The sequence below is a fragment of the Enoplosus armatus genome, chromosome 5, assembly GCF_043641665.1.
Source record: "Enoplosus armatus isolate fEnoArm2 chromosome 5, fEnoArm2.hap1, whole genome shotgun sequence".
In the NCBI taxonomy this organism is placed as follows: Eukaryota; Metazoa; Chordata; class Actinopteri; order Centrarchiformes; family Enoplosidae; genus Enoplosus; species Enoplosus armatus.
In genome coordinates, this window is record NC_092184.1 from 15,083,708 (window position 1) to 15,098,709 (window position 15,002).

At 39.4% G+C, this 15,002-nt stretch overlaps 1 protein-coding gene across 2 annotated transcripts; it reads left to right on the forward strand.

Annotated features, from left to right (window-relative positions):
- Positions 1–4,118: 4,118 nt before the first annotated feature.
- On the forward strand, positions 4,119–12,131 carry pde9ac (phosphodiesterase 9ac). Of its 2 annotated transcripts, none has more exons than XM_070905597.1 (18): positions 4,119–4,187; positions 5,782–5,852; positions 6,633–6,710; positions 7,018–7,061; positions 7,177–7,231; positions 7,494–7,564; positions 7,682–7,769; positions 7,887–7,968; positions 8,078–8,152; positions 8,249–8,335; positions 8,530–8,634; positions 8,843–8,925; positions 9,200–9,356; positions 9,530–9,643; positions 9,952–10,056; positions 10,216–10,344; positions 10,429–10,524; positions 12,081–12,131. In XM_070905597.1, the coding sequence occupies exons 1-18, from the start codon at positions 4,119–4,121 to the stop codon at positions 12,129–12,131; spliced, it is 1,560 nt and encodes a 519-aa protein (XP_070761698.1). The 2 variants fall into 2 exon arrangements, with proteins under 2 accessions (XP_070761698.1, XP_070761699.1); XM_070905598.1 differs by having other exon boundaries at positions 7,682–7,759; positions 7,889–7,968.
- The last annotated feature ends 2,871 nt before the right edge of the window (positions 12,132–15,002 follow it).

Below are 15,002 nucleotides of genomic sequence, written 5' to 3' on the forward strand. Positions count from 1 at the left end.
ACAAAGTGTATTCTTGTTCAACATTAGGTCATCATATAACCTAAGGAAATAAAAACAGTTCAAATAGTTTGTAGATTGTCATTAATTTGGTAACATTCTCCACCACAACCCTGCTAAAAAAAAAACATTAATTTTAGGTTATTACGCTCTAGTGAAATTTGATTACTTTATTGCATTGTTGTCAGTGTCTCACAGACCATACAGCAAAGTAATACCAAGTAGAAATGCTTTACCTACTTTTTTCTTGCCACGGAGCTGTGGTCTGCAGTATGGTTGTAATTCCTTTCTGGTCCATTAGGTGTCGCCCACACATTTCTTCAAATATTGTATTTCGATGCACACTTGAGTTCCAAAGAGAAAGATTTACTTATAAATTCATTTTTTATTTAAGTTTTTTTTTTTTACTTTCTTTAAAATGTGAAGTGTAGCCGTTGACATTTTGTCACAACTGTTTTGCCCTTTCGCTTTAAAGACGGTATCCACAAGCAACTGGTTGACTCATGACGTGCCTCTGACTCTTGACATTCAAAGGTAAGTGAGGATCAAGCTGTGCTTGAACCTACAGTTGTATCTAAAAATAATAATGAATATAGAAACTGTGAGCTAATTAACTTCAAGAGGCTTTAGGTCAATGTTGATGTGGTTGATCAGTTTATATTTTCTGATTTTAATAATGTCCATGCAATAATTTAGACTACAGTTGATTTTCCATAAATAGACTCTTCTTGATTATGGACAATGGACAGAACAAATGGCTTTACAATATATGGCAATCCTTGTATATCCTTGTATAAGAGTAATAATTTATTGGTATGGAGTTTTTATCATCAGTATACTGTTTCCTTTTTTATCCTACTGACGCACACTGAGAGGAAGCATGGAATAAAAAGACCTAAAAGATTAAAGACTAAAGGATGTGCTGAACTGTATTCAGTTGTAAAAGCTTGTGACACACTCACACACACACACACACACACACACACACACACACACACTCACACAAAGTGGCCCGGTCCATCACTATTATCAGGATAATGTGTTCTCCCTTCAGACGTCCAGCTGGACGTCTTTTGTCATGAAAATCTGCATTATTTCATTTATTGCTTTTATCCTGAAATGTATCTTCCATTACTGAAGGTGTGATGAGTCTTGCGGTTACATAAGCAAATCAGATCCGCCTGTTTTGATCTGGGCTTTGCGGTCTTTGTTCTATTTGAGACACAATTTATTCCTTGGCACACAGACTCATGAATACACATACAGCATCATGAACACAGACGAGCAGGCACACCAACATGTGCATAATCACTTGTGGCTTACAGTAAGTGGAAAATTAAATGTCCTTCGATAATGAAAGTGGGCCATTCTTTTTGGGCTTGGAAATTGCTTTTAATCTATTTTGATAACACACTTTTATTGGTCACACAGTCTGTCCCATCGTGCTCCACCTCTCCTCCAGCGTGGCAGAGGAGCTTGGAAGCAAAGGCACTAATTAGACTCTGGGGAGCAGATCACATTTGTGCGCATGCAGTTCGTGTGTGTGTGTGTGTGTGTGTGTGTGTGTGTGGGGAGTAGGTGTCTTGTGAGTGGAACTGAGGTGATGTATGATGCTCTCCATCTCTAATTAATTACCTCCTCCTCCTGCCTGGTCGAGTCTTCTCACTAATGTCCTTGTTCACACCAGCCTGTTGATGTGAAATTCCCAGTAGACGAGGGTGACTTTATTGTTGGAGGGCTTTTATCCAACCTTTTTTTGTGTCTAGGCCAGGACCTGCAGTAGTCCATAACAGGTAGTCTCGTTGCAGAGCACTGACTTTGGTCTTTATTTAGGTCAATGGACAAAAGAAATAGAGAATAGAATCCTACCAGCTCTTGGTGGCAAGTGGAAGTTGCTTGACATCTTCTCTGACCCACAATATAACTCTTAATATTTACTGAATATTATATGTTATGTGCTCAATTTACTTAATATTGTCATTCTGTTTGTCCACATTACAAAGCTACTGTTGCTACTACTGTCTACACGTATTGCATGTCTGTTGCAACATCACATTTACTGCATTTCTGTACTGAAGTACAATTTCAAGTTAGTTGTACCTGAGTATTTCAATTTTAGGCTACTTTATACTTAAACTCCACTACATGCTTCTTACACAGTGATGCATCCATATTACAGATTAATTATTGTAATAAATAGTAATATATCAGTTACAGGACAGGACAGTTCTGCATAACAAGTACTTTTTCTTCTGATACTTGAAATACATTTTGAGAATACTAATGCACTCTATTTAAGTAGGATTTTGAATGCAGGTCTTTTACTTGCAGTGGAGTATTTTTATATAAATGTTTTGGTACTTTGACTTCCACCACTGCTGTTGTGGAAGAGGGGTCACTCCGCTGTTTCTCCCTTTTTTCTCCTTAACATATATTTTATATATATATTAAAGTTTTCCTCATCCAAATTGAGGGTCTAAAGATAAACAACACTGTATGTGTATATTTGAGATTTTGGGCAATAACAGTAAACATGATGTGAAATTAAATGCATCAACACAAGCCTGACCTTTAGCAAATGTTTTACATGGTCTGAAGTATTTTACAAAATGTTACCAGTTTATTTTGCTATATAATTATTTTATCCTCCACTTGATCAGTTGTAAATTGTTGCTAAAAATAAAATGCACTTTGAAATGTTCTCAAGTGCTCTACTGAACTCATCTGACCAAACCATCTGCTAGACCTGTTCTCAACAATGAAGTGGATGAGTGGACCGGGGAGGGTAACACACACACACACACACACACACAAACACACACACACACACACACACACACACACACACACACACATTGAAAATAGAAAAAAAAACACAAATGCATATCAAATGAACATAACACACATATGTACATACAAATGCAGCACTTGTACAGCTCAGTGGCTGACAGAAAGTACAAAGCCACACTTGAAATTAGGGCCCCCCTTGGTTAGAAGTGGAGTCCCCCAGATAAGATATAATTTTCCATGCACCGTTGAGTGCTCTAATCAGTGTTTCGGAAGAGCACTGCATGCCCTTTAGGCTAATAATAATTGCAATCAGGTATGTGTGTCTGTGTAGTAAACAATTTATGTTCAGTATTTGATAAAGCAATGTGTTTTTTATCCCTGTGATATACAGTGAATCAGACTATGCAGACAAGACATTTGCACAGGTGAAAGACCTGCACCACTCAAGACATTAGGGTTGTCTTTTCTTTTTTCCTCCATAGTAACAGTCCCCCAGCAACCAGTGAGAGTGCCAGTTATATTCATAGTACTCCAAGCCCCTCCGGCTCCCTCACACATACCCTTCCTCACCTTCTCCATCACTCACATCCTCTCTCTCTCTCTCTCTCTCTCTCTCTCTCTCTCTCTCTCTCTCTCTCTTCACCTCTAGCTCTCCCTTTGCGTATGTGCGGTTGTATTTGAGCGTGTCTGCATGTGAGTCAGCTGCATCCTCAGCACCTGGGATCTCCAGTCTCCACAGGGGAAGCGGCATTGCTGACACCGTGAGTTTAACAGATCGGCTTTTGCTTTTCGTCAATTAATTTGATTTTTTTTAACTGTACTATCTGTGTATAATTATGTTTTCTGATTTATTGAAAGTGAGTGTTTTACCATCCAATAGCATTGTGGAAACTGGCTGTATATTATGGAAAATAACACATGAAAATGGCCAGTTTAGTTATCATGTTTTACACATTTACATTTACCATGGTAATGTTTTGTATTTGTATTTCTTGATGTTTTTATCAGTTCTTTTCTTCTTTTTAACTTGAGATTGGCAACAGCAAAAACTTGAAAATGATGTAATTTCACACTTGTTGACAGTTAAACTGAGCATGCTCACCTGATGCTGATGTTTTATTCTCTCCTTGTGTCATGATTCATTGCTTTTATCAGGCATTAGTCTAAACTCAGCTGTATCTGCATGAATGTACTGAGTGTGTGTTCTCCCCTTTTTTGTTTCTGTAGTGGCTCCTTGTGAAAAGACCCTTGTTGTCAGCTCTTCAGGTTTGCGGATCAGGGCTCCGAGCCAGAATCTCTGCGGGTGTGAAAGAGAGGAGAGGGAGGTCAACATGGGCTCCAGCTCCTCCTCATATGCCCCCAAAACCATTTACCTGGATGTGGATGGGAAAGTGCAAAAGGTGGGTCCAATTCCAGTGGATCTTTTTTACCATTTACATTGTAAAAATCTGTTCAGTGTCCCCGATTTATTAGAAATGTACTGTGAATAAACATTAAGCTTTTTTTATTTTTTTGCCAGCAAACTGTGCCATATACTGTAAATATGATTGGCAATAAACGGAAGCACATACAGATTTAATATTTTCAATGGCTCAAAAAATGTTAAAGGTTGTTGCAAAATTGTATCTCCAGTATAAGAAAATTGTGGATTAGGTATCTAACTGTAGACAAAATCAATTAAGTCGTTTTGGCATCACAAACATTTGAAAATATGTTTAAAATCATCACAGTTCGGGCTCATCCAGTAAATTAAAATTCGTATTGATTGCTTTCATTTTAAGACATTAAGGTTTAATGATGGGTTTAATTATAAAACCAACCTTAATAAACTTTAACTATGGCAATTAAATAATTCCATTTTTTAATTCACCTTCTTGGCACTTGGAAGGTATCCCCAGCAGACTAACCTCACCTGAGGAGGAGCTATAATTAGAAGGTGATGCAGTGCAGTTTGGCTTACAGGTGTTACTGACAGAACCAAACACCTGCTGCTAACAGCTTACACACCAGCAATCATTTCTGCTGCCTTACAGTTCTGCTGCATATGAGCGAAAATGTGAATTTACATCTATTTCTTTCCTCACGCTTAAGTTTCCAGAAGCAGAAATTAAGCTATTAATCAGTGGTGATACAGGAAAGACAAAATGTGAATAACACTGACTTCTTTCAGCTTTTTAATCATAACAGCAGCAGAGCAACAGCTCAGTGATCATTTTAAACAGTCGTGACAAATGGTTCAAGGCTTGGGTTTCATGTTTCAGCGTTCCAAACATACTGAGGTGCAGATAAATGCAACACTGATCTGGTGATGTAGAGTGCTTCAAGTAGAGAGCTGGCGATGACACATGTCTGTTCAAGAGCCCCGAGCCCTCGGCCTGAGGCTGAATGTATGTCTGCTACACCTGCTCACCTCAAGATGTAAGATCACAGTTTTTGCACGCGGTATATGCACCCACGCAGTACTCTCTATACATGTACTGTACTCAGGATTGTGGCTTGGCTGATTGCATGACAGGCGTGGATAATGTTGCTATCTTCACAAGCTCCATGAACTCCAGCTGTCCTTTTCATTCTCTCATCGGCCTCTCTGCTGACTTGACCGTATTCAACCATAAAAGCGAACCGACCCTTACTTTACATTCCCATGTGGCTCGGTTGTCTAAAGAACACATGAAATTTGACACGCTGTCCTACGCTGTCAGAACACTGAGGCCTTATATCAAAACCAGAGCAGCTGTTTGTGTGCAGGTGTGCCTTTGGAAACCATGTAGACACAGATTGCTCTGTGTTGGATCTGAGGGCCACAGAAGAGGTTTTCTCACAAACATGTGACATGATAATAATTAATACTACCACTTCTGTGTGACCATATTCCCAATTACCAATTCATTCAATGTAAATCCGCAGCCTCCTGCCATCATTTCCATCATATGTGTATGAATTAAATTAAATGTGGATTAAGAAACCAATAAAAGAAGTGTGTTTACATCACAGGTGGTGTTCAGTCGGCACTGCAGCCCGTGTGACATCAAGGAGCTTCTGTGTTCCTCATCTAACATTCCCAGGTGTATTGTTTTGTTTCTCCATTTGTTTGCTTTTTTTATTTATTCACTTTATCACTTCCCATTTGTGTCTCTGGGCATAACTGAAAACTGCTCTTAACAATTAAAAAGTATCACATAAAGCTGCGCAAAAGTATCATACAACGCAGCAAGGTTATCATGCAGTACAGCAGCCAATGACATACAACAAACACTTGCACGTAATAATCAGACAGACAGGCTGCATTAGCCATGCACATCAAAGCAGATAATGAGAAATGAGAAAAGCAAGAAGAAGTCGTCATCTGACTTTAGTTCTGTTCTGCTTTTATTGAGGAAAATAAACTTTTTATAGACAGTTGGCTCTCTTCCCTCTTTCTTTCAGCAAGCCAAAGTCTTTCTGACTCTACTTTATAATATAGGAGATAATATATTCTATAGTTACATGAAACAATACGACAACAAATATTTCTCAAGATTATTTTTTGGGGCATTTTGCCTTTAATTGATAGTGATAGAGAAGAAAGGTGGGAGATAGAGAGAGAGGGGGTGACATGCAGCAAAGGGCCCTGGGCTGGAATCAAATCCCTTTGTAAAAGGGACACCTGCTCTACCAGGTGAGCTACAGGGCACCCAAAACCATTGTTTTTGTTGTAGATAATTTCTGTTTAACTCTAATATGATATTTAACAAAATAGTCCAAATATCTAAATTCTCAAAAGACTTTATAGTTTGAGAAATAGTGTAAAACTAATGAGTGTATTTCTACTTTTCACACTTTTCCTCTCGTCCTCTCCCTTGCAGGAACACTGCCATCATGATGGTGGACCCAGAAGGTGCCCTGGTCTCCATAGATCCCACCATGCCCACCAACTCTCCAAAGTAAGATACCAACACTATGATATTGTATTTGTATAAAAATCGAATAATTACATTTCACAGGCTTTTTTTTCCTTCTTTTTTTTTCTTTTTTTACAAATTGTGATTGAGATTTTATTTGTTACCTTTGAAATTGTAGCTGACAAAACAATCTTACGCCAAGGTTCTTTTAGTAGCTGCTCCAGAGCCTTCAACCATATCTACTCAACAGCTACTAAATTAACCTTGGGGTGACATTCTTCTGTCAATATAAAGACATTGCTGATGTCAAGAAATAGGAATAATAACTGCCCTTTTGACTTCCTCACAGCTCCTTGTACAAAGTTGTCCCTCTGTCTACTGGTCAACTTGGAGGTAAACTGTCAATCAGAATCTTTATTATCCTTCACTGTACTGCTGTGAATGTAATGAGCTTGAAAACCACGTTGCTGTTCACACTGATTTATCAGGAGTGTGTTTATGTCTGCAGAGAAGGAGGACATGTTTCAGAACGTGTTGTCCCAGGTGGCTGAGCAGTTCAGCAGGTACCGCCTCAGTTGTTTATGTTATGTTATGGCTGAGGCCTGCCCTTCCCCACCCTCACACATACCTCACACACATACCTGACACCAGTGGTTTTCAATGATCATACATGCTACAACCCATAGAGGTTAGAGATTAAATCAGACAACAGGTTCTTTCACCTTTGTCACTTATTTTGTAGGCCCCATTCCAGTTACATTTTGTCATTATGACCAATGAACCATGTGAAATAAATGTCATTCTTGTCATTCACTTTCCTCTCAGAGCCTTTCGCATCAACGAGTTGAAGACTGAGGTCACCAACAGGCTAGCAATGCTGGAGAAGAGAGTGGAACGTAAGTGGTACATTTTACTGCACGTAGTTCAAACAGAAATAGTCCCCTTAGAAAATCCCTTTCTGATGCAATACAACTTGAAGCCAAACCGTGATACTTCCTGTCATCTTGTTTCAGTGGAGGGCTTGAAGGTGGTGGAGATTGAGAAGTGTAAAAATGATCTGAAGAAGCTACGGGATGAGATGACTTCAAGAGGTGGTGGCAGGTGAAATGAAGAATAAAGTTAGACATTAGACACCAGATATCAACAGAAACCAAATCATGTAAAATTGATGTCAAATAAACCTATAATCTTTTTGGACTTCTTTCCTTTTAAATTCAGAGTAAACTGTCCATGCAAGTACAACTTCTCAGACGATGGGAAGAAGGTCACTCCTAGACGAGATGTCCCCAATTACCCAAAGGTATGTCCACTGGGGCTAATATCTTCATTACTATTAGACAAGGCTAACTCTCTGGACCTCTGCAGCATCTTTTGGAGTTCTGATGGCCTTGTTTATTTGGCATACACAGTACACACTGTCTCAGGAGACTGTTGAGGCGCTCAAGAAGCCAACATTCGATGTCTGGCACTGGGAACACAATGAGGTTTGTTGATATTGCCTCTCCATAACTCAGTTAGCTATTCCATGTTATCCAAGTGACTGATGTCTGAATGTCTTTTCTCTTCCTTTGTGGCTGCAGATGCTAAGTTGTTTGGAGTATATGTACCATGACTTGGGACTGGTGAAGGAATTCAACATGAACCCCATCACACTCAAACGCTGGCTGGTAAAGTTAAAGGACATCTGAACATGAGGATATACTGTACACTGCAAAGCACATGGTGCAGATTTCAAACATGCCTTTAATTGAGAGTAGCATCAGCGCTCTGACATAGATTACACAATACTTATCAAAGGCCGGAAATACTTGATTTAAGATTCTGCCATCAGTCACTTAATGAATAATTCTCTGCCTTCCAGCTGGCAATTCAGGAGAACTACCGTAACAACCCTTTCCACAACTTTCGTCACTGCTTCTGCGTTAGTCAGATGATGTACGGCATGATTCACCTCTGCAACCTACAGGTATGGCGTGTGTTTGTGGGTATGTGTGTGTTCATGCATGTCAAGGGTATTATTCAAGTGAATTATCAACCATTTAACATGCATCTTTACAAAATAATGTCTGTCGCAAAAACCCACCATTTCTTACAAGATATGTTTAAGGATGCCAACTAAAAAATGTCAAGACTGAACATTTGTAGTAACACCTTTCATTTACACTGTTGTCCAGGAGAAGCTGACTCTCACAGATATGGGAATCCTAATGACAGCTGCAGTGTGTCATGACCTGGACCACCCTGGCTACAACAACACGTAAGACTCACTATTCTGTCTGTAGGGGTGTTGACATGTAGAGCAATGCAGATGCCCATTGACCCCAGTATGTTTTGACATCCTCAACACACCACTGTTGTCAATGAACTGTGAAAGTAGTTCAGCTCGGAGAGAGTTCAGGTATGAAAACACGCCGATTCAGATCATCATGTTGTTTTTGAAGTTTCGAGCAGACATGGACCTCTCTTATCAGGGAAGCTTCATGGGAATATACTGCCAGTCCATCCATTCACCTGTGTCATCCATCCATCAGGTACCAAATCAATGCCCGCACAGAGCTGGCAGTGCGCTACAACGATATATCTCCGCTGGAGAACCATCACTGTGCTGTAGCCTTCCAGATCATTTCTCTTCCTGAGTGCAACATTTTTGCAAATGTGGACCCTGAGGCATTCAAACAGATCCGACAGGTGAGATGTGACAGTGAAACTCGCACTAGTCTATTTATGGCAAGCATGCTGAGTTTTATCTTAATCCTATACAGTCTTGTCACATATTTACGTATCAAACTGAAGACGATTTTTTAATCTTAGGACTTAAATGTCAGCAAACATCTCAAGCTGTTTCGCTCTTATATTTCCAGGCAATTATCACCCTCATTCTGGCCACCGACATGGCCAGACACGGGGAGATACTGGATTCCTTTAAACAAAAAGTGGACAACTTTGACTTCACCAACGAGGAGCATGTGACATGTGTATGTATTCATTATGCCTTACTAGATCACGTTGCATCTCCACCTGACATCAGCTGTTTACCGTACTGTACATGCAAGATGTGACCTCAACACAAGCAGACCTTTATCTGTTGAGTGTGCTGTAATCTGCAGAAGCCGAATGGATTGTATTAGCGTAATTGGGAAAGCAGTCACATCAACACAGTAGATGGTCTTCGACATGGTTGTGTGTGTTGATGATGAATAGGCTTCTTTATTCTGTGTTTTTGTGTCCGGGGGGGTGGGTGTTGCGTGGATGTTTGTACATGTGCGTGTGTTTGTGTTTCCAGCTGAAGATGGTTTTGATCAAGTGCTGTGATATTTCCAACGAAGTGAGGCCAACTGAGGTAGCCGAGCCATGGGTGGACTGCCTATTGGAGGAGTACTTCATGCAGGTGACCTCAACCAAAGCTTTCGCATCACTCGGAAATCCATTATCTAAATCTATCATGTCAACTCAGATGAAGGAAAAAGCGCACTGTGAGCACTAGCTACTCATGATAACTTAAGTTCACTACATCAATTGACAATACTTCCACTTGTGTGCTTCCCAGAGCGACAGGGAGAAGTCTGAGGGTCTCCCCGTGGCTCCCTTCATGGACAGAGATAAAGTCACCAAGCCCACCGCTCAGATCGGATTCATCAAGTTTGTCCTCATCCCAATGTTTGAGACGGTCATGAAGGTAGGGCAATGTGTGTACAGATGTGTCCCTTTACAAATACACACACTGATTAACAGTTAATGATCTTACTGTGGTGTCCAGCAGCTGTTCCCTCAGATTGAGGAGATCATGGTTCAACCTTTGAGAGACTCTCGTGACCACTATGAGGAGTTGAAACAGATTGATGATGCCATGACAGAGGTAGAACCTATTCTATTCTATTCTATCTATCTATCTATCTATCTATCTATCTATCTATCAGTCAAGCTTTGTTCAGAACCAAACATTGTTATGTTAAACCCTGTTAAACTATTTTCAAAAGATGACAGACTAAATCACCTGTTTCTAGTCACCTGACACTCTGTAACATACCACCAGTTTATGTTCACATAGACACATGCCATCCCAATGTTCACACATGCATACTCTACATACACTTTCACTTTCACTTACACTTTACCAGCCAGCTTCTGTGGCTGTTACTGTAATTGTCTGGACATTTAAAGCTGTCAATAGTTTGTAGCACTAGGGAGAGTTGAACTTTGCTGAGAGTTAGGTGAGAGTATCGATGCCACTCTCATATCTGTCTGTTACATATAAGACTACAGCCAGCCGCTGGTTAGCTTAGCTTAGCACAAAAACTGGAAACAGGGGGAAACAGCTAACCTAAAACCAACATGTAAAAAGGATGGGCTATGTGCCAGATTATTTCTTGGCATTGACTAGTTGCAGGCAGGTCGAATCAAGTCAACTTTATTTACATAGCCCAAAATTACAAATCACAAATGTGACTCAAACCCTTTACAATCTGTACAGCATGTGACGCCCTCTGTCCTTAGACTCCTAAAGCCACCAGCAGAGACTCCAGGAAGTTACTGGTCCTAGCCAAGAAATAGTAAACATGTCGTAATAAACAACATAAGAAATAAGTTTTAAATAAAATTCTTACTTTTTGGTTGTAGAGATATTTACGGAAGCCGAGAAGTCCATCCTTGCAATCATTTTGTCAAGTCATGTCGAGATCACAAGTTAATTACTTTGTTATCTCGAGATAACGAGATAATCAACCTGTTACCCGAGAAAACAAAAGGTTGTTTCCTTTTATTAGACTACTTATAATGTTAATCAGGCAGAAATTGCATTGTGTCTTTCTGTTGGAGATAACATTCAGATCAGTTTCTGTCATTTCATTTCAAGAGAAGGCTACAAGATCAATTAATCCATTATCACGAAAAAATTAGCTTTGTTATTAGCCGTTCTCAGCTTCCGTAGAATCACAATTATAATCGTAGATCACAATTATCTCAATATCAGAATATTATTGTTATTTTTTGTCATACAATCATACAGTGACAAGTTCAAATTGTGACCTCAGGGGATGCAGTGAAAAAGACTGGGAATGTGACCAGTTTGAGCAAAAGTGACACTTGATGTCGCTGTGCCTGTGTGGACATATTAAATAAAATTTAGTTTGGAGCACACTGCCAGTTTAGCCTTGAATCAGAGTGTAAGGGGTTAAAACAGCAGCAGTGATACAGGTTGTTGTTGTGAGAAGGAGGCATCTAGAGAGCAAATGCAAGTCAATCTGCACAGTGTAATTTAAGCTTTCCACCTGGAGCTACCAAACACTACAAATTATCAGTAATGCAATTTGTTTCACATGGGTGGGGTCACACACACACATACATGGGCACACATGCATACACACACCCATCCAACCACTTGCTAACATAAAGGTGTGTCTTTTGTTCAATGAGGCACAGAAGAAAAAAACTGAAAATATGTCATTAGGCGGGAAGAAGAAGTAAGCTCTGCAGTGAGTGAGTGCAGTGGTATCTGTGTAAGTAAAAGCAACTGACTCCTTGGTTGTGCTTTAGTGATTAGTGTTAGTGTCATGAGTGAACTCTGTCTCTGCCTCTCTCTCTCCACAGCAACTCTCCTCTGTACTGAACTCTATTTACAAAAGCCAGACCTTTATGAATGTGCAGCACTTTCATCACTTTGGATTCGCCTTTTAAGTTCTAACACCAAGGAGTTCATATCAATTTTTCTCACAAAAAGGAAAACCAACGGGGTAATCCCGTTCAGTCTGCTCAAGCTAAATTGGTTCAGCGTGAGGAATTCTTGGCAAGTGTGAGGGTCTCGGCTGAATAGAAGTGAAACAGCCTGCAAAGAAAACAGGAAGAAAGAAACAAAGAAATTCAAAAGGAAGAAAGGCCAGAACATTGTTACAGTTAATATAGAGACAAAATCAAGTAAAAATATTTAGAGTTTTGACATTTGAGCGCTTTTTGTTTTATACAAAATCATGCCAGAATATGACTTTTGCTGTTGTCACGGCTGAAAACAAAGTGGTGAAATTGTCGCTCATTTGTTTTCCTCTCAAACACCATGTTACCATTTTTATTTTACCACGACAAGATACAACATTTTCTGCACATGAATTTAAACTGTAACCTCTTCTCCGTCATTTTACATTGAACTTTTACCCAGAAATAGAATGAAGTTGCCACTGGACTCTTGAGTAAGTTTTGACTTCCCACATACAGAAGCCAATTCTCACTCACAGCTCTCACGGCAACTTCAGTCCAACAGCCTTTATCTGTGGTGGACGATAACCACCCAAATGTTTGGCGGTCAGGCATGGTTTGTGCTGATTTAGGCACAGCTCTCAGTCAGTGAGTTAGTCTTAGTTTGAGCTTTCCTCTTTAACATCCTACTGTTTCTCTCTGCCTAATCCAAGATCTTATTTTATTGCAGGGGTCTTCTTTTGTGATCAAATTACGGAAAGACTTTAAAAAACTCGACTGAGGCCTCAGTGAAGACGTTCTGCGCTGCGTTCTGAGGGTGACAGATGGATCAGGAGGGAGAGAAAAGAGACTACTTGGCTACATACTGACCTAAACTTAGGCGTCAAGGTGGCATATCTTGAACTTTGACTTAGACTTTTGCGCTGGATGTAACAGAGAGGGACTTGGTGACCTCTCTGTATATTTATGGGCTTCATGTTGTTCTCCCTACATTTTTAATTTCATAGTGCCTCAAGAGTTTGAAGGACCAGTTTCTCCAAATACATAACATCACTTAAAACCTTTTATTTTGAATATACAATGGCTGCAGAATAGGCCTCGTGGACCAAAGGTTCAGGAAAATATTTCCCACAAACAGTAAATGATCATTTCTTTCCAGTAGAAAAATAAAATGCACCAAATTGGGTTGTTTTCACCTCACTGTAGCAACACATTTTTGATTGATATTGAGTGTTTTCCAATGAATAATGCAGCTTTGCACCGTTACTTTTTTGTTCACACGCAGCGAGCACTTGATTAAACCATAAATACCATATAGGGGCATATGTTATCCGGGGTGTTACACAATTTGTCCTGTGAAAAAAGTTTTCATATCTCACAATACATGTAAAACTGTGCTTTGTATGTCTGGTCATCTGTCGCACCCTGTGAGTCTTTATGTATAAACGTCAGACAACACACATTTAAGAGTGTCTTCTATCTATGTTTCCACAGTGACTCAACTCCAGTCACTTAATGTAATAGAACAGATTTAAAAAAACAAATGTTGACCAAGGTTTCTGAGAGAAAAGTTACAAACACACTTGGATAATTTAAAGTGGGAAAATATGGAAAATGAAAACTGACCTGCTGAATGTGGACTTCAATAACATTCAATAATAATGAAAATATCTGTTGTTATTATTATATTATTACATATGTTGTCATAATAATTATAATATATATATATATGCTAATACAACTAATGGACATAAATTAACCCATCATTAGTGCTTTGTATATCTCCACATGACTTGTTACACATTATCTTCATCAGCAGATGGAGTTTGCTCAGTTGCTATGGAGATGGTTCTGTTTCCATGCCAGCTCAGTGGCTGTTATGATTTCATCCATTGCACTTTCAGGACTTTTCATCCGTTTTGAAATGCTCATAACAGCTACTGAGCTCGCTCATCAACAGATCCATTTCCATTGCAACTAAGTGAATTATAGTCGCTGGTGAAGATCATGTGATACCAAAGATCCATAAAAGTCTGGTAAATGAACCCAGAGTTGGGATTGTTTTGTCACATCACTGTTGATTACTGACACATACTGTCAATGCACAGAGATCAAAACACACCTTACGACTATAGGATTCAGCTAATAAAATCATCTTTTTATGTAAAAGTAAGCACTAAGTCAACCTAATTGAAAATCTTGATAATTGTTCCCACCTACTGTCGAACACTAAAAACATGAAAATGATTTTAAACAAGTTAACACTTCATGTCAATGGAAGATGTGTTTGTACCTCCGTATGCCTGAAAATGATTTCTGTTGTTTCACATAACAGTCAAACTTTGACAACAGACCGATGTTTGACTTGACCCCATGTTTGAGGCTGCTTGATCTTTACATCATGAATTGTTGTGCAGATATTCCAGCTATACTTGCCATCATTCTGAATGAGATTTTATTGCCACATTTTAGACTTGAGGGCTAGAAGACGTGTTGAAATATGACTAGTTATCCAGTTGTGTACCACCCAAAGGTGCCACTTATCTCAGAACGCACCACACCCCTTTCTCATTCTACAGCTTCCCTTTGAGTCATATCAGATCTGAGTGGTTTTCCTCCAGCTACTCCACAGTGTTTTTATTACTGTGT